This window comes from Bos javanicus, chromosome 17 (genome assembly GCF_032452875.1).
Source record: "Bos javanicus breed banteng chromosome 17, ARS-OSU_banteng_1.0, whole genome shotgun sequence".
Lineage (NCBI taxonomy): Eukaryota > Metazoa > Chordata > Mammalia > Artiodactyla > Bovidae > Bos > Bos javanicus.
The window spans coordinates 72,350,984-72,369,403 of record NC_083884.1 but is presented as its reverse complement, the minus strand read 5'-3'; the positions used below and the strand labels follow the sequence as shown (position 1 = coordinate 72,369,403).

The 18,420-nt window shown below is 68.0% G+C and overlaps 1 protein-coding gene across 1 annotated transcript; it reads right to left on the bottom strand.

Annotated features, from left to right (window-relative positions):
- Positions 1-208: 208 nt before the first annotated feature.
- On the bottom strand, positions 209-17,773 carry HIC2 (HIC ZBTB transcriptional repressor 2). The gene is made up of 3 exons (XM_061385596.1): positions 17,690-17,773; positions 5,097-5,194; positions 209-4,011 (listed from the first exon to the last, which is right to left on the bottom strand). Exons 2-3 carry the CDS (start codon positions 5,120-5,122, stop codon positions 2,199-2,201), a joined length of 1,839 nt encoding a protein of 612 aa, XP_061241580.1. The 5' UTR covers positions 5,123-5,194; positions 17,690-17,773; the 3' UTR covers positions 209-2,198.
- Positions 17,774-18,420: the final 647 nt, after the last annotated feature.

The window sequence follows — 18,420 nt, the reverse complement described above, 5'->3', positions numbered from 1 at the left end:
CACCCCACCCCCCCTCCCCCCGGTGGCCTCCCTGCCCGTGAGCCCTCCGGGCCGACTCAGGGCCTCGAGCGGAAGGTGGGGACTCACTGGGACTGGCCTTACAGCTGCTGAGGTCTGAAACTGTAAAAGTTTATGTAAACAATGAGATAAATATATTAGTATCTTTTTTTCTGAGCCCATTGAGGTTCCATATGCATTCAAAATGTGCTTTGGTTTAAAAAATAGCTTTTGTGAATTTGGGTGTGAGCTTTTTTTTTTTTTTTTTTAAATCCTTTCCTACATATCTGCTATTGTTTCCTGTTCTCCGAAACATTCAGGAATTAAGTGACTAAAGCAGAGAACTGTAAGCCGCCCTGGGCCTCCAATGGCCTAATCTCCTGGTGAGGCTATGACACACGTCCACACACATCCACAAGCACGCACTCCACGTGAAACCAAGGGAAAAGGAGAACAAATCCAAGTGTCCTGTGAACCCCACCCCACCCCACAAACCCTTAATGTCTTAAATAAGAAACTAGTGTTTTGCTTTCTTGTTAAAATACAGAGAAGGCTCGATACAATACTCAGGTGGGTACAATACTACGTCGCACGAAGGTCGCCTGAGGGCCTCTATGCCCCGTCCCTGAAGCTCTGCCCTGAACCACCTGCTTCACCGGGGCCGCTCCCACGGGCCTGTGTGCAGCTCCCGCTACAGACTTTTGTCGTGTGGCTTAAGTGCTGATGGGGGGGGGGGGGGGCCGAGCAGAGAGGCTGGGGGGTCCTGCCTGACTTGCTGGAACAGGCGTCCCCAAAGGGGATGGCAGCAGGCTCAGCAAGGCTCCGCGTGGCCCGAGCCTCCTCACTCCCCACGCCCTCCACCCGGGGCCCTGGTTTCAGCTGGAGGGTCTCTGGAGGGGGGGAAGGGATGACTCTGGAATTTTTGGTCTGAAATTAAAGTAGAAAGAAAAGAGAAGAAATAAAACCAGGAAGCAAAATGAAGGAGATAAAGCCGCTGGTCCAGCCCTGTGGCTGCAGCTGGCTGAGGACAGCGGGCCGACCTCGTGACCTTAGCCCGGCCTTGCGAGCTAGCCTCTAGAGCCCTGGAGGTGTCTGAGGTTGACAGAGCCCAGGGCGGGGGTGGGACTCAGGGTGAGCCCGTGGTGGCTGCCAGTCCGCCCAGAGGTGCCAAGGTGAAGGGGGCCGGGCACCGGCCAGGTTGACTGTGCTGCTCTCCGGAGGGCAAGCCCTCGGGGGCCCGGGACCGGGCGGGGAGGGGCTCACTTCCTCCCCTGCTCCCCAGGCGCGGAGCGCCCATGCCCACTGAGCCAGGTCAGAGCGGCGGCTGGCCAGACGCCCACAAGACACGCAGGCGCCCCTGTTGACGGGGCCCAGAGGAAAAAGCAAGTGTCATGGCCACAACTGCCATCACCAACCGCGTCCTGTTCAAGTCAAGAGGTAGCAAAGGTCAGAAGTCTCTCCGCCTTGATGGGGGTGGGGTGGGTGGGGGTGGGGGTGGGCATGATCCACATGCACGCTGCACGCACACACACACACACACACACGGAGAAAATGGAAACGTACCGACCCCGCACCGCGGCCAGCCCCCCGCCCCCCAGACCTTCCAGTTCCCACACTCACATACACGTTACACGGGGTTTTCGTGTCATCAACACAAGTACCTCTAAACAAAGAAGATTCCTGGGCAGCTATGGGGAAGCACTCTCTCCTGAGGCGGCCGGGGGCTCAAGCCCAGGGGAGCCTTTGGCCGAGTGGGGTTCCTGGGCCCGGAGGGTGGGCCCTGGCCGCAGCCGGGCGGGGTGGGGCGGAGCCCCGTACATTCAGTCTGCAGAGCCAGGCTCAGCCCCGAGGGGCCCGGAGGAAAAGAAACTCGTGTTGGTTTTGGTTTAAAAAACAAAATTCAAAACGAAGAAAAGAACAGATCAGTAGGAATAACAGCCACACCGGCCCGGAGGGCTCTTCAGCTGTGGAGAGGTAGGCGGTGGGGGCCCGCTGTCCCAGCGCCACTGAGCGGTGACCCCTGGCTCGGGGAGGCAGGGCGCGGACCCCTCCCTCCGGCACCGCCCCCCGCAGAGCCAGGCCGCCCCGCAGCCCCGCCCCGCCCGGCGTGCGGACCGTGGCGGCTCCGGGGCTGCGGGCCGGGCGGGCGGCAGGGCCGCGGATTAAAGCTGTGGGGGAGGGCCCGCCAGGGCCTTTGGCTTCTAGGAGGGGGCGGTGTGCATGCGCAGGTGGCTGATGAGGTTGCGCTGCTGCGTGAACTTGCCCCCGCACAGCTGGCACTCGTACGGCTTCTCGCCCGAGTGCACGCGCATGTGCTCGGTGAGGCGGTACTGGCGCGTGAAGCGCATGCCGCACTCGCCGCACGCGAAGGGCTTGAGGCCCAGGTGGCTGCGCATGTGGCGCGTCATGGTGCCGCGCTGCGTGAACATCTTCCCGCAGATGCCGCACGGGAAGGGCCGCGCCAGCCAGTGCGTCTTCTCGTGCTGCCGCAGCGTGGCCGCGTCTTTGTAGGTCTTCTCGCAGGCCGAGCACTTGAAGGGCCGCGGCCCGGCCGCCAGGGCCGCGCTGGGCGCCGACAAGTCCTCCGCCTCCTCCTCGGCGCCCGCGCTGCCCGTCTCGTAGGCGCCGCCCTCCTCCTTGAGGAGCAGCTCCTCCTCCGCGTGCGTCTCCACGTGCGCGTTGAGCTGCTCCGAGCTGGGGAAGCCCTTGGCGCAAGGGATGCACACGTACAGGTTGTCGCCGTAGGGCACCGGCTCGAAGCCCTCCTGCCGGTACACGTAGGGCGCGCCGGCCGGGCCGCCCTCGCTCCCGCTCTGCGCGCTGTCGTCGCTGCCGTCCTTGCCGTTCTCGTCCTCCTCCTTGCAGGCGTGAGGGGGCTCCCCGAAGGGCCTGCCTGCCGCCGCACTGCCGGCCAGGAGCCCGTTGGGGACCCTGTCACCCAGCCCTTCGGCCTCCTCCCCCGGGCACGGGCCCTTGGGCGCCACGTCCCTCCGCTCAAACGGGGAGGCGGCCGCGGGCTCCTTCTTGGCCCACTCCTTCTTGCGGGCCGAGTGCCGGAGGCTCTTGCGGGGCGGCGGCCCGCCCGGCCCCTCCAGCAGGCACAGCGGGTTGTCGTCTGCCCCCTCCAGATCCATGGGCTCACTGAGGGCCCCCCCCAGCTCGGTGTAAGAGGCACTGTTGGCGACGGGAGGGGCGGAGGTCGAGAGGGGCGAGCCCTCCTGGCTGTCGCTCAGCTGGGCTGGGTCGTCGGGGGTGAGGGAGGGCCCGGGGGTGGCAGGGGGCAGCGGGGGGCTCTTCTTGGACAAGTCCAGGCCCAGCTCCTGCTCACAGCTGCCGCCGGCCCCGTTGGTACTGCAGCCGCCCAGGCCAGCCTCCCCGCTGCCGGGACAGACGGGCCGGCCCAGGCCATGCGCGCCCTCCTGGCTCAAGCCGCCCAGGAAGAGCTCATCGTCGGAGCCTTTGGCCTGGGAGAGCTCCTGGGGGGCATGGGCCCCTTTGCGCCCGTCCACGAGGCCTGGGTAGCGGGTCTGGATGACCGAGGCCGTAGACAGCCGCTGGCTGCGGGGGTGCCGCCCCAGGCCGGCGCCGCCCCGCCCAGAGCCGAAGGGCTTGCCAGCTCTCTTGAGCTTGCGCCGGCAGAGGGCCGCCAGCTCAGGCAGCTGGAGGTAGCTGGCGGCGGTGAGCAGCGTGCTGAAGTTGGGCTCAGCTGGCGGCTCACCGGGCAGCAGGCGGCCGGTGTAGATGAAGTCCAGGATCTGCTGGAACACCGCGGAGCTGACCATGTCCGTGTCCAGGCTGATGAGGTTGTCATGCAGCACCAGGGACTTGAAGTAGACGCTGCTGGCGGCCAGGACGTTCTTGTGGGCCCGGAAGACGGCGTTCTCCACCATGACGATGACGTCACACAGGAAGCCCTGCGTGCGCTGCTGGTTCAGCTGCAGCAGGAGCTGCTTGGAGTGGCTGGGCAGCTCCATGTCGGGCCCCATGTCCCCGCGCCCTGCCCACACGCACCACCTGTGGGCACGAGCAGACACACACCCGTCAGCGGGGGCCCTCCTGGGGCCTCCCCCCAGGCCGCCCGCCTGCCGCCAGCCCATCTGTACGCTTGAAAACGCAGCGACAACGGGGGGCACATGTGTGGGGCAGACAAACCAGAGCTCTGTCCCCTAGAGGAAGGTGACCCCACGCCCAGATGGACCTGTGGGTGAGCAGCAGGGACCACGGGGACACAGAAGCCCCTGATGGACACTTCTGCAGCGGCCCGGCTTTCCGGTCCAGCCGGAAATTGGATCTGCACGTGGAGTTGCCCAGAGCGCACTGAAGCCACCTTCTCCTCGAATACCACGTGGGCAGGTCGGACCCGCAGCCTCCAGCAATGGCCGCCCACGTGACGCTGCGGCCCGGCCATTCCCCCCACCCTCCCCATCCCCCGGCCTGTGCCTCTGGGTGCCGAGCAGAAGAGGTGGCCTGGCCAAGCCTGGTACCACAGGCCCCAAGGCCTTTCTGGGCAGGGCAGGTTGTCTGAGCTTGGGAAACCCCGCAGACTGGCCAAAATGCGCCGGGAGGAATTCTCACTGGGGAACAACCGTGCACAGAGCCCCGCGGCGGCTGCGCGCATGCCCACCCACAGGGGCCTTCATGTCCCTGCGCTCAGGGCAAAACCTGGGAGAGGAGCGCACTGCCCCAGGCCTCCCCCAGCAGGGATCCAGGGTCCCCACCCTGCCCCCTCGGGAGGGGTCATGCCCGCCCACCTGCTGTCCCACCCTGGCCCGCACTTGCCCTTGTCTGCAAAGACAGAGAAGCCCCCACGCCCCTGTCCACCCGGGAAGGCTCTGCGCACAGTGCCCACGTGGGCTGGCACTCAGCCCAGCGGGAGCCAGTACCCCTCCCGGCCCTGGCCAGCCAAGGGGGACAAAGAGCCCAAGACGCGGAACACCTGGCTGAGAACGCCAGCCCGTGAGCCACAGCCCCTCCTCCCCCACGCTGCCAGCGCTGCCCGCACACAAAGGCCGGCGGCCAGCACGCAGGCCAGGCGCTCAGCTGCCCGGAGTCCCCAGGAGGAGGAGCAGACCCCGCCCCCTGCCGCACCCCCAGCCTACCGGAGTGCCAGGGGCCCAGAAACCATGTGAGCAGCAACCAGAGGGGGTGGCCTCCTCGAGTGTGCGGCCTCCCTGGGGGTGCATCAATGCCTGGTCACCTGCGGAGGAGAAGGTGGACACAGTCAGCACGCGGGCCTCGCAAGGGGGGAGGAGCGGCTCGAGGCCGGAGCCAGGCTCCCGTCTGCGACAGGGTCGGGCGTCCGGACAGCTGGGCAGGAGGCAGCAGCCACAGTGCCTGCAGCCTGGCTGGTGGCAGGAAGGAGGCAGGTGTGGGGCGCCGCCGCACCCCCACAGGAAACAGGGTGCCCCCAGAGCCTCCTCGGGCGGGGAGTGGGGGGACAGGCGTGCAGCTCTGGGAGGGCGGGCGGGGTGGCAGGAGGCCTGGGCAAGGCCCTTCTAGGCTGTCCACATTTACATAACAAAAGGTCAGAAATGGAGGAGCTGGTGCCGCGGGCTATTTATAAGATCCAGTCTCAACCGCTTCTGGCTCCCCAGCCCCCTGCCCTGCCCTTCCCTCTGGGTCTGCGCTCGCCCCCTCCCTGCCAGAGCCCAGCCCCCTCCTGCCCAGCCTGGCCTGACCACATGGCCCTCGAAGGCTCGCCCTTTCAATACCAGCCCGCCAAGGCTGCTGGCAGCTGCCGCCAGATGCGGGCGGGCTTCCCAGCCCCCCAGGGCTTCAGGTCCTGGGAGAGGGGTCCCGAGGTCCTGGCTGCTTGCCCCCCACCGCAGCAGACCTGGGCACCCTGGGCATGGAGCCAGGCAGCGGGCGGAGGCCTGAGCCCCGGAGCCCCTCCTGGCGCGCCCCTCCCCCGCCCAGGGCCAGGGCGGCCCGGCCGGTCCTCAGGAATGTGCCCAGACCCGGGGTGCGGGGTGCCGGGAGGCCTCGCTCCAGCCTGCCAGCTGTCTCTTGCCCCCAGCACGGCTCCCCGCTGGCAGGGGTGGCTGGTGAGGGGGCCGGCCTGGCTCGCAGGCAGCATGAGGCCTGCTGGTGTGGGGCCGCTGCCCAGCCTGGCAGGAGCCGCCACGGGCTGCAACAGCCCCGGCAGCCAGCCCAGCCAGCCCCAAGCTCCCCCCACCGCCGCGCGCTGCTGCCCGCCTTGAGCGCCCACTCCACCATGCCCAGAGCCCGGGCAGATGGACAGGTCAGAGAGGTGGGCTGGGAGTTGTCCCCGCTAGGCTGACCCCAACACCCCCCAAGGAAGGGGTCTCTTGTGAACAGAGGCCCTGGGTGACTTTCCCAGCTCTCTGCTCCCAAGACCACTGCTTGGTGACCAACGGGTCCTGGCTGAGGCCCCAGGCGCCCCTCCTCCCCTCAGCTCAGGCCGCAAAAAGCCAAGGTGGCCAGTCCACCCCACCCCCCGGAAGGCCAGGCCCTACAGCTGACCAGGGACCCCAGGCCTCATGGGGGTGCCTCTCCTGGCGCCCGGGAAGGCAGGAGGCAGTGAGAGAAGCCCTCAGGTGCTTCAACCAGATTCCACAGCAGCCGGTCCAACTTGGCCTGGACCACACGGAGCCCGGAGCCAGGGAGGCTGAGCTCTCGGGCTGCCCCTCCTTCTGCCTCCAGGTGGAAACGCGGGGGAACAGGGCCTGGCGACAGGCGCCCCCCTCCAAGCAGAGAAGGGGGCATCCCAGCCCACTAGGGGGCCGTGGGCCCCTCAAGATGCCCACTACCTGGCCGCCACGCCCCAGAGTCTTGAGCACAGTGGGTGCGTCACTGAGGCCACGGACACTCGCTGGCCACTGCCCCGCAAGCCTGGGTCCAGCCGACCTGGCGTGAGCGCCTGGCGCTCCAGGTGTGCCCTGACAGGTGGGAGCTGGGCCCTCCTGGGCTGCAGGAGGGGCACCTGGAGGCAGAGCGAGGCGGCCCCAGCTCCTGGCACCCTATGCCAGCCTGATAAGCATCCTGTTCACAGGGAAGCCTCCAGCGCAGATGAGACCGGGGCTCTGGGGCTTAAGCAACCTGCCCAAGGTCACAGGAGCAAGCCGAGGGCACAGCTCCGTTCTAGACTTCGCCACCCAGGACGACCCCCGGGTCTCCTCCCCCCAGGGGCAGGACGGGGCACCAATGCGCCCCACCTCCCTCCCTCCAACACCTAGTCTGGCGGCCCGCTGACCACCTCACCCCAGAGCCGGGGCTGTGCCCGCCGCTCCGAGGAACAGCACTGGCCTCCGCGGCCTCTCTGGCTGCCCTGCAGGCGGGGCTGCTGGCGAGTGGGCCCCACAGCCCTGGTGAGCCCAGGCCTGGATGCCCGCCAGCCACTCCTGGCTGGCCTCCCAGACCGTCCTCCTGGAAAGCAACAGGCCCTGTGAATGCCAGGAGCCCTGCCCTCCTCCTGACGGGATGCCCAGGAAACAACGCTGGGGCTCGGTCAGCGTGCTCAAGACGTGTTGGGAGGGACCCAGGGCAGGCCTCCCAGCCTGAACAGTGTGGGAGGAGGCGCCCACCCCACCCACCGCCCAAAGCCTGCTCTCGACGCCCACAGCCCCTCTGTCCCACTCGGGCAGCCCACCCGGGGGGCTCACAGCACCACGCGACGCCTCGCAGGAGGCCACGGCCGGCACGCCTGCTCTCTGGGGGAGCCCTGCGTGCGCCTCCAGCCACCCGTCTCTCCCACCTGCACGACACGGGACCTGCGGCCGGCTCCCCCCGCTGGCCCTGGCACAGCTGGCCAGTGGGCACCAGGCGGGCGCGAGGCGGGGTCCTGCAGGGAGGCCCCGGCCAGGCCTGCTGAGATGGGGAAGGGCAGGGGAACGCTGCCTGGGGCGAGATCACTGTTACAAAAACATCCAGACGAGGTGCCCACCTTGCCCCCCGCTGGCCGGAGGGGCCTGAGTGCTTGGGAAGGGAGCAGTGGGCAGCAAAGAGCAGGAGCCTGGAGGCAGGGAGCCTGTGGGAGGAGTCCCCACGAGGCCAGGATCCAGGGCCCTGAGGAGCCTCTGCCTGGTGGCTCCTGCGTCCGCTTCCTACTCGCCCTGCGGGGTGTCAGGCCCGGGCCGGGGAGCAGATTCGGGGCATGCAGACAGTCCGGCCCCACTCCGACCCCAGACCCGGAACCCGCGCACACTGGACTGTGGGAGACCAGCTTCCTCCTCCCAGAAGGCAGGGAACGCCCAGCGACGGGGGTCGAGAAGGAGGCGGCGGCCCCCAAAGGGAAGACACCTTTCCCACGTAAACACGCCCAGAGTGACTAGGAAATGGGGTTCGGCTCCCAGGGCTGTCCTGGAGGCGGGCCAGGGCTGGGCTGCCTGCTGGGAGGGACCCGCACCACCGCCCACCCGCCCGAGGCACCTCCCAGCAGTCAGTGAGGCAGCCGCCCAGCCCAGGGCCCCTCCAGGTCGCAGACTCCAACACCCAAGCATGAAACAACTCAAGAAGCTAGAAACCTCTCTCACACCAACCCACGACTCTCAAAGACCTAAAAGACAAAACAGACTGTGTCACCTTCGATCATCGCTTCTGTGTATGAGGCGAGAGGACACTTCCCCACTGAACAACAGGAAGAACCCCCTCAGGGTGGAGGTCCTTCCCGGGAAAGGGCAGCCACCCCTGCACCCGCGTGGCGGCACAGACACCCCAGCAGCCAGCACCCAGGCCACACACCCTGCCCACGACAGTCACAGAAACAAAGCCCAAACTGGAAGGCAGACGGCGAGGACGGGGTTCGCCCGCTGACTGAAGGCTGAGAGCGGACTTCCGGGCAGAGAAGAGGACGCTCAGACTTCACAAAGACCGAGACGGGAGGCGCACAAGCCCCGGGAGCCAGGCAGGTGCAGAGCCCCCCGGCGGCGTGCGGGCCGAACCTGGGTCAGGAAGAGCTGACCACGGACATGTCTGCAGCCGCCAACAAACGGGGGAGCAGGGCAGCCAGACCCTAAAGGGGCACAGGGGGCCCTGGGCAAGGTCAGAAGCAGGGAAAGACAAGAGGGGGGACCAGGGACCAGACAGGACTCGACACACGAGAGGCTTCTGTTCTGGACGCGGGACGTGTGCCCACCTGGGAAGAGCCTGGGGTGCAGTTGCTCACAGCTGGCACGCTTCTTAGGTAGGGTCAGTGCAGAGCCGGTCCCCGGGCTGACAAGCAAGCCCACCCACTCCTAGACTAATCACAACAACCCGAGGGGAGAAGCAGCCCCGACGGGAAGGAAGGAACCCCCGAGCCCAGCCAGAAACCTGCAGGACACTGAGGTACCACCTCCAAACCTCTGAGGGGACCTCGCCCCCAACACAGGAGGTACCGGAAGCGAAGACCCCGCACGCCTCGTGGCCAATAAGCAAAAAGCCAGAGCGATACTGGGACAAAGCCAACCAAGACTTTAAAAACAGTCCATGTCAAAAAAAAAAAAAATCTTTACAGAACACCACCACCAGAAACCTCTCATCAGGGCAGACGGGTTGGCCAGCTGAAGGCAGCAACGACCGACGACACTCTAACCGTCCAGGGTCCAGCTGACACCTGCGGGGGACAGGGAGGGGCTCTGCAAACCCCAGCAGGCACGCCCAGGAGGCACGGGACGAGGCCCGGGACTGGGGTCAAAGGAGGCCACGAGCAGAAGGGTCTGCCCGGCCTGGAGGGCCTCCCACCACAGCCCAGGGGCACGCCAAAAGTAACCACCAGGTGGCTCCGGTCCACGACCGAAAACACGGGAGCAGGGGTGCCTCAGGCACCCCCCAGCTTTTAAAAAGCGTTTTCAAGGATAAAACTAGGGAACTGCCAAGGAACACGCTACAGCCTGTGCCCGGGGCCTGAAGTGCCGGCGGGGACACTTAGAGGAGGTCCCACCTGTCCAGCAGGCCCTGTGGCCGACCAAACAGGAGAGGCCAGGCTCGGGAAGGGAGTGAGAGAGGAGGGTCCCCGGGACTCGGCAGGAACACGCTCAGAGCGTCTTCAGATGGGACTCGAAGGGCCGTCTGACGTTAAGGGGCTGCGTCCAGCGACAGAGAAGTGGACAGCCCTCCGCCCCAGGAAGCAAAGCGGCCCGAGGGGGTGACCGCGGACTGCCGAGGCGGGGCAGAAAGCGGGCCGGCGGTGATCCGCGGGACGGGGCACAGCGATTCCCAGCAGGCGGCTGAGTCTCAGAGGCACAACCAGCCCCTCACTCCACAGACTGGGCAAGCCCGCCATCCAAGGACCCGGACAAGCGTGGGGAAGCGGCACGCGCCCACAACTTGGAGGTGGGGACCCCAGGAGGGGCCGCACGCCTCTTCTCACAGGGGCGACGTGTGCGCGTGCCTCGCACCACCACCTCAGGTGCACGAGAGCTGGTGTGCTGGCTGCGGGGAGACAGAGCTTCCGGACCCAGGGAGGGGCCGCCCCCAGGGTCCCCCCAGCCACGTGGCCGGGGACGGGAGGCCCGCGCAAACTGGGGCTTCCGGGGCCAGGCCCACAGGACGCGCCCAGGAGCGCCTCCCCCAGGAGCAAGGCAGGAGCTGCAAGTCCAACACAGGCGTCCCCACGACCCGGAACCACCAGGCCCGAGTAACCTCCTCAAACCCAGGTCCATCCAGGCACGCCCCGGCTCAGGGCTCTCAATGGACTCCCGGGCCTGGATAAAGTCCATGTCGGGGCTGGTCCGTGGAGGGCTTCCAGAGGGCCGGGCCGCCCCTCCGCGGCCCCCAGGCACACCCAAGGGCCTCCACCTCCAAGAAGCACCCATCTCCCCCACCTGCCGCCGGCACCCAAGGGGCTCCCAAGGTCAGGGACCCTGTGTGCCCTCCAGCTGGCAAGTGGGCCAGAGGGAACAGGCCGGGCTGAGGGGAGGCGGCCCCTGAGACGGCGGCCAGCCTTCCTCTTTCCGACACTCAGACTCAACAAGCCTCTGACGCTGCACCTGTGACTAACTTGCACCTGGAGGCGCAGAACCCGGCAGCCCACGCTGCGCTCACACCCAGCCCGAGTCCGCAGCAGCAGGCGCCGGTCATTCGGGAACAGTCGCTCGCAGAGCTGATCGGATCTTCCCGATGCGCTCGGACGTGGTTAAAGGACAGGGATTCTTTCCCTCACCGCGGCCGCGTCACACGAGACGCGGAGGCCTTTCTCAGGCCCTTCCCTGGCCTCAGCACCATCAGCTGTCTCCCCCCGGTGGGAGGCTCCCGTTCACCCGAGAAAAGGTCCCCAGGTCTGAACCACCACCTTGCCCGTCAGCCCCTCCTTCACGAGCAGCAGCGGGCAGACGCGGTGCTGTCGCAGACACGGCCTGCCCTGCTCGCCCCAGAGAACGCGCGACGCTGTGTCCCCTGGAGTTGAGGCTCACCGCTGGGCCTTCTGCACAGCCCCCGGAGAGGCAGCCTGGCCCAGGCACCCAGGGGAGCACCATGGCCGGCACCAAGGTGCGTGTTAGCCTGTGGACGGGGGCCGGTGGGGACGGTCTGAGCATTCTGAAAGTCCTGAGGACCCAGGGGTCTGCAGGCCACGCTGACAACAGCTGTTGGCCACCACCTCAAACACTCCTACCCCCTCTCCGGGCACCACAGGACACGTGGGAACACAGGACTGATGGCAAGGCCCGCTCCTTCAGCTCACGGATGGTCACCAAAGGCTGGAAACCTAGGTGAGGGCTGCTGAGAAAAGCTGTTTTCAAAGACAAGAAAGGAAACGGCACTTCAGGTGGCATGCGAGAACAACCTCAGCAGCAGGGCTCGCCGCCTGCGGAGCAAGCAGCCCCGCGAGCCAGGCGCAGAGGGGCAGGGTGGGCTCCCGGGGCAGGGGTGCCACCTGCCCAAGGCACCAGGCCAGCCGCCCAGCCCTCGTCAGCGTCAACACGCATGGAATGCAGGCTGCGGAGAGCGCCCCTACCCTGCCCACAGCCTCGGGGCGCAGGCTCACCCTTCGCGGCTCCAGGGTACCCGGGCCCGGCCGCCACCGGCCGCCTCACGGCCAGGACTGCCCCGACCCCCCAGGCCCTCTGCCCAGAGACGACCCCGTGCACCCACGCTGCCAACACCTTGGAGGAGGACCCACCAGCTCTAACCCGCCCTCATGGAGGGGCAGAGGCCCAGGCCCCAGGGGCGGAGGGGAAAGGCTGTTTCAGGAGGAGTCCTCCCGGCCCTGCGGCCCAGGGAAGCGATGCCAGTCCACACCCAGTCCCGGGCAGTCATGGCCCCCACCCAACGGAACCCCAGTGGCCCTCCAGCGAAGCAGCTCACTGCCCATCGCCCTTGAGCGCGAGCCTGTCCCAAGGGCTCACTCTACCCCCAGAGCCCCACCAGCGGACTCCAGACTGTGTGTGGAGCCTGCCTGGGCGGCTTGCACAGCGGGGCTTGCCCAGGGGTGCTCACACAGGCGTGCCCATGTAGGCCAGGCCAGGAGTCCCAGAAGGAGGCCCTGCTCTCTTGTCCCGCCACCCCCAGTGCCCCATCCGAAGCCGCGGGCACCTTCTTCCTCCCGGTGTCCAAACAGAGCTGCTGGGAAGAAACCGCCAGCCCCTCTCCACCAGAGGGAAGGGCCTCGGGTCCTGGGAGGGCGGGTGAGGAAGCCTCTACACAGCCCAGAACCGCTCTCACGGCAGAGCCCACGGGCCCCTCTGCCAGACGCGTGGGCCACGAAAAGCAGACAAGGGGTGCCCGATTGCCCCAAAGACAACTCCGCCCCCGGCTGCGCTTCCTACTCAAAGGACACCAAGCGCGCCAGTGCTGCCCCTGCCACACCTGGCAGCCCAGCAGCTCAGCGCCCGCCTGCAGCCGCCCAGAGCAGGCAGGGGCCGAGTGCCGGCTGCCCTCGGACGGAACAAGCCCGGGACAGAGGGCCGGCCGGCCAGGACTCACCTGAGGTTCTGCCCCCGGCGCCCCTCCCAGCCCTCGCCCCACCTCCAGGCCCCGGTCAGGGGTTCCCTCACACACCTTCCCAGGTAACAACCTCAGGGACCCTCTCTCCCAGACACCTTGAGATCCAGGCGAGAAAGGGGGCAGGACCCAGTTCCGGGGGCCCCAGCGGCAGCCCCAGGCGGCTTGTTTGGGAAGCAGGAAGAGCTCCCAGGTCCCCATGCCTGGGGAGAGAGGCCAACCAGGGCCTAAGCAGGTAACCCGGAGACCAGAGCAGACCCGAGAGAGGCACGAGGCTCCTGGGACCTCCTAGAAGGTGCTCCCAGCACACACCAGCCTACGTCCCTCCCACAGCCACCTGGGGAAGAGGGGCCATGAAGAGCGTGAGCCCCCACACCCGATGCTTCTCCAGGACCCTGGAGCCTACGGGAGGATCAGCCAGCTGGGCCCGCTCTGTAAGCACGACCCCACGCGCAGTCTGGGGCCACCCCTGCTTGTCCAAGGGGATTCACTGCTCCCTTGACCCTGCTATCTACAAAGATCCACCTCCTGAGAAAGCAGCTGTGGGATCCACGTCCAAGGCTTCAGGGAATGTGGATACGTGGGCTCCAGGTGACCCCTGCGGAGTGCAGCACCCGGGCCCCCACCGGGCAGCAGGGACTCAGGGCCAGGTGCAGCCCCTGCCCGTCACAGGGAGAGTTCCCCAGGAGCCGGGGGTGCCGCCCCAGCATCCTGGCCATAAACTCTGCACCCTCTGCTCATCCCTTCTGCAGTTACTCACCAGAGCTCACTGGTAGCTTCCGAGCAGCACAGGCAGGAGAACCGCAAGGCCAGTGGGCAATCCCGCCCTTTGAAGGCCTGTGAGCAGGCTGAGGAGAAGGCCAAAGGGCAGCGACCCCAGCCTGGGCGAGAGAGACCTCCAGCCACCTGTGTGTACGTGTGGGGCGTTCCCAGGACACGGGGGCAGCCCCTCCTCACTCTCGCGGAGAACCCACCCCCGTGGGTTCTCCAGTCCCTCTGGGAAAGAAGCCCAAGGCCACGGGGGCCACGGGAGGCCAGTGCGCACGGCGACCACTCCAGGGCCGCAAGAGGCCCGCTCCCCACCTGGAGGCCCCCTCCCCACCAAGCCCGGCCCCGCCTTCCCTTGGAGCCTTGGAATTCCCAGGAGCGGGAGCGCCCCGGGCGCCCCCAGAGGCCGGCCACCTGCCCTTCCGGGCTCCTCCCTCCGCGCCCACACCCACGTGCTCGGGAGGCGGCCCCTCACAGGAAGCAAGCACGCACTGAGCACACTGGCGGCGCCCGGGCGGAAGGGCCCGCTCGAGCCCCCAGGCCACGCCCCCACCCCACCCGCCGGGCAGGCATCTCCTGGGGGTCTCAGTCCGCTCGAGGCCTGGCCACACCCTCCCGGGCCGCGGGCCGCGGGCCCCGGGCCCTCCCCTCCTGGACGGCGGTGGGGCCTGGAAGCGGCTCCCTCCAGGTTTAACCCCCACCCCCCGACCGAGCGCACGGGGGGTGGAGGGGTGGGGGGGGTGGCGGGCGGGCCCCACTCGCAACCCCACCCGCCCCCACCTGCTTTTCTGGCTCGGCTGCTCCCAGGAGCCCTCCCCTAGCCCAGGTCCCTAACCCTCCGGCGAGGCCCCTCCCAGCAGGAAGCGCAGCCCCGCCGACGGGCCGAGTCAAACTGGCCCCGCTGGCTGGCAGCCCCTAACCCAGGGAGAGCCAAGCTGGGATCCGGGAGCCCCCCCAGCCCCAGGCAGTGACTGAACCCCTGGTCCGCGAGGGCGCTGCACCCACAGCACAGCCCGGGAAACTAGCAGAGCCTGCACCTCACGGCCGAAGGCGCACTGCTCAGAGGCAAGGCTGAGCGCTAGAGGGCAAAGACCCAGGCCAGCCCTGGGCACACGAGCTGGGCACCACATCTGTTCTCAAAACACTTCGCTGAGCAGATAAACGGCCCCTGCACGGCCTCGCGGGTGCCGGACAGCAGTGGGGGTGCCGGCTTCCCGGAACCGGGCACCTACAGGGCCACGCTCCTGTCTCCCTCCTCTTGACGGAACCCCGGCCCCACCTTCCCAGACCACAGGGCTCCCCTGTGACCACCCTGCCGCAGCCGGCCCGGCGGCCCTCAGCACCTCTTCAGGTGCCCCCGTATCACCCAGGGGCACTCCCAGAGACAGTGTGCCCGGCGCCTTCCCCAGGCTGAGCTCTGGGGGCTGCAATACGTGCCAGTGAACTCCAGCTCTGTTCCCACTTTAGAAACACATTGGAGACACCGAGGCCCAGAGAAGCCCATCCCTGTCCAAGGCCGCTAGAGAGTAAACAGCGCTGAGGCCAGTGCCCCTCACTGCCCCCAGAGGCCCTCCTCAGTCAGGCGCCTGGGCCAGGACCGGAGGAAGCTGACCTGTGGTCTCTCTGCAGACGCAGCTGGGAACAAGAGCCCTCCCCACCCCAGTGATCTGTCCCTGGTGGGGGGGTGGGCACTGGCCCTCAGCCCCGGTGGGCAAGGCAGACCAGCCGTGGGTGGGGCCGACTGCTAGAGGCCAACAGGCCGAGCAAAAAAGCAGGGCGGCGGGTCCCCTGGGTAAACTGGACTTTATTCCTTCCTCGCTTCTCGACGCTCCAGAACTGCCCTGCCAGCCCTTGCATGGGGGCGAGCTGCGGCTCCCAGACACTGCCCCCACCCCGCCGCCACCTCCGGGCAGACAATGAGGACTCCAGGAAGGCAGCAGGCCTGTCAGCTCAATAATGCAAAACCCTGTTGCTGAGTCCACGACAGCTGACTTCAAGTGGATCGGAGGCTGTGCTTATTAACAAAATGAGAAACCTGATCCATGGAAAGAAAACACTACGCAGGGATTAATCCAGGGCTGCAGCTTGTGGAGAAGGCCGGGCCGCTGGCCAAGACCAGGCAGGGAGCGCGGGACGCGGCCTACCTGTCCCTGGCAGGTACCTGGCTGCAGGACAGGGCACATCGCCTCCACCCCCCTCCTTCCAGCAACTGCAGCAATCATTTCAGTTCTGCTTTAATTAAAGGCCTGGCTCCCTCAGGCTGCTTCTTCCTCTCCCCAGAGCCAGCAACCAGAGGGAGATTTTTCTTTTCAGGAATTGCTTGTAAAAGCCGAATGACTAATCTGCAAGTCCCAACAACTGGCAGGAAAACACTGCAGAGAGAAATCCTGGGCGCAGCCCCAGCACTCCAGCCAAATGGCTGGAGGAGCTGGGCAACGGGTGCTCAGCAACACCCCACAACCAGCCCGCAGGCGGCTGGGAGCCCAAGGGAAGCAGACCAACCTGGGAGCGAGGCCGCCAAGGCAGGTGGGAAGCTCCCTGCCAGCCTTCCCAGGCTACCGCCTGCCCACAGGACCTCACAGGACTGACTCCCCTGGCAGGCAGGGCCACTTACTGCAGACTTCAAGTATCAGCCTCTCACCCCCCCTCCATGGTGCTAAGAGCCCGCTAAACCAGCGATCTCACCGCACAGCTTTGTCTCTGGAGGCCAGCCGGGGGCCAGCCCATCTGCCTTTTTTTTTTTCCCCAGACCACTGCAGCGACCCTGCTCTCTGCTGAGCGGAAGCCCACTCCCAGAGCCAGGGCTACAGACCAGCCACATGGCCTGTGCTCTTGAAAATGTCTGCTGAAAGGCCCAGGGAGCCCAGACGCTGGCAGATGGGAACGCAGAAGAGTAAAGCCAGGAGCCAGGAAGCAATAAACGCTAGCTCCAGAAAGGGCCTGGTATGTATGGGTGACCCGGCTCCATCCCTGCGGCCGGGGGTGGGGGCCTGGAGAACACCCCCAGCAGCTCTGGAAGGCCCCTCCGCTACCTGCCACCTCCCCCCTCCCCCCCGCACAGCCATGCGTCCATCAGTCAACAATCTTCACCCACAGGATTCCTACGGGCACGGCTCGGCCCCTCCCCCCCGCCACAGATGTCAGAGAGAGGGGTAGCCTCCCCGGGTGACAACTCCTGACTGGGGGAGGGGGACCGGGACCCTCGCTTATCCAGATGTGCTTGGCAACTGCTACCGGCGAAACACACCGGAGGCGGAGGGGACCCGAGAAACGCGGGATAAATAACTTCGAAACCGTCCCGGCCCGGGCGGATCCGCAGCGGGCTCACTTCCCCGGGGCCGACTCACCGCTGTTCTGGGTGGGGCCGCTCTGGAGCATTTTATCTGGGCCGCGTCCCCTCCTCGCCGTAAGTCACTAACCCCCCCGCCCAGGGACAGGATCGCCGCCTCTCCCCCCACCACCCCAGCCCAGCCCCGCCTGCGAGAATATGAACCATGCTGGCAGATAAACAGAGAATGACACGCCGGGCGCTGCGGCCCCCTCCCCCTGCCGGCCGCCCCCTCCCCCAGCCCCTCTCTCTTCCTGCCGAGCGGCCGCCCGCACCAGAGGTCTGGGGGCAGGGCCGCGCGCCCACCCGCCGCAGGGCCCGGCCCGGAGAGGCCCCTCCAGGCCGCCCTGCCCCTGCCGCGCGCAGCCGTGCCCTGCGGGCAGCGGGCCGGGCACAGCAAGAAGCCCGGCGAGGGGCGGCGGCGGTGCATAAAGGGGGCCCGCCTGTCAGGCAGCGCGGCTCCCCGGGCCGCTCGGACCGCAGCGCGGAGGAGCAGGCACAAAGAGCCGGCGCCCGCCGCCCGCTAGCCCCGCGCGCGGGGGGCTTTGTGCCGGGCCCCGCCGCCCGCCCCGCGCTCACACACACACACTCACACGCCGCGGCGGGCGGGCCGGCGGCCGGGGGTCCCGCCCCCCTCACACACACACCCCGCGCGCGGCGACCCCTCTGCGCGCGCCCGCCCACGCCCCTCTCCCGGGGGCGCGCCCCGCACCTCACCTCGTGTGCGTCGGCGGCGGCGCTCGCCCGCCGGCCGGCCGGCCCGCCGCGGCCTCTTCTTCGGCGCCGCCCGCGCCCGCCCGCGCCGCCCGCCCGCGCGCCCGCCCCGCCGCCGGCTCGGCTCGGCTCGGCTCCCCGCCCCGCGCGCCGAGCGCCTCTCACAGCCGCCCGCCCGGCGCCATCTTGGAAGCTTGTGACGTCGCGCCGCCCGCTCACCCCTGACCCACATCTGAATGGGCGAGCGGCGCGGCGGGGGCGGGGCCTGCGGTGGGGCGGGGCCGGGGGCGGGGCCGGGGCGGCCGCTCGGCGGCGGGGGGGAGGGGCGCGCGGGTGGAGCCGGGGGACCTGGTGGCCCCCCGCCCACGGGTGCAGGGGCGGCGCCGCGACCTCAGCCCCGGAACGCGCGGACCGCACACCCTAGAAGGGGGCTCGGCCCCCCCGCACTCGGAGCCGACCCACCCCCCCACCCCCCGCCTTGAGCCTGACCCTGACCCCAGGCACCCCAGGTCCGTGCCCCCGCCGCGGGCGGCCAGCGTGGTCCGAGGACGGCCTTGATCTGCGGAAGGAAGCCCTCGCAGCCCGCCGGCCCTACCTGCCCCGAGGGCACGGGGGTCCCCCTCGCCGAGCCCAGCCGGCCCCTTCCGGTGGCTGCAGCCCCTCGCGGGCCCCTGGGGTCAAGCGACGCGCCCAGGTTGGCAGCCGGGACTCAGGCTGTTCGGAGGGGCTGGAGC

Bases quoted from the DNA above. Each gene is read 5' to 3' on its own strand.
- HIC2 (XM_061385596.1), bottom strand. From the start codon at position 5,122: ATGGTTTCTGGGCCCCTGGCACTCCG. The intron at 4,012-5,096 runs GTAGGCTGGGGG...TCGTGCCCACAG, and splicing joins TCTGGGCCCCTGGCACTCCG to GTGGTGCGTGTGGGCAGGGC.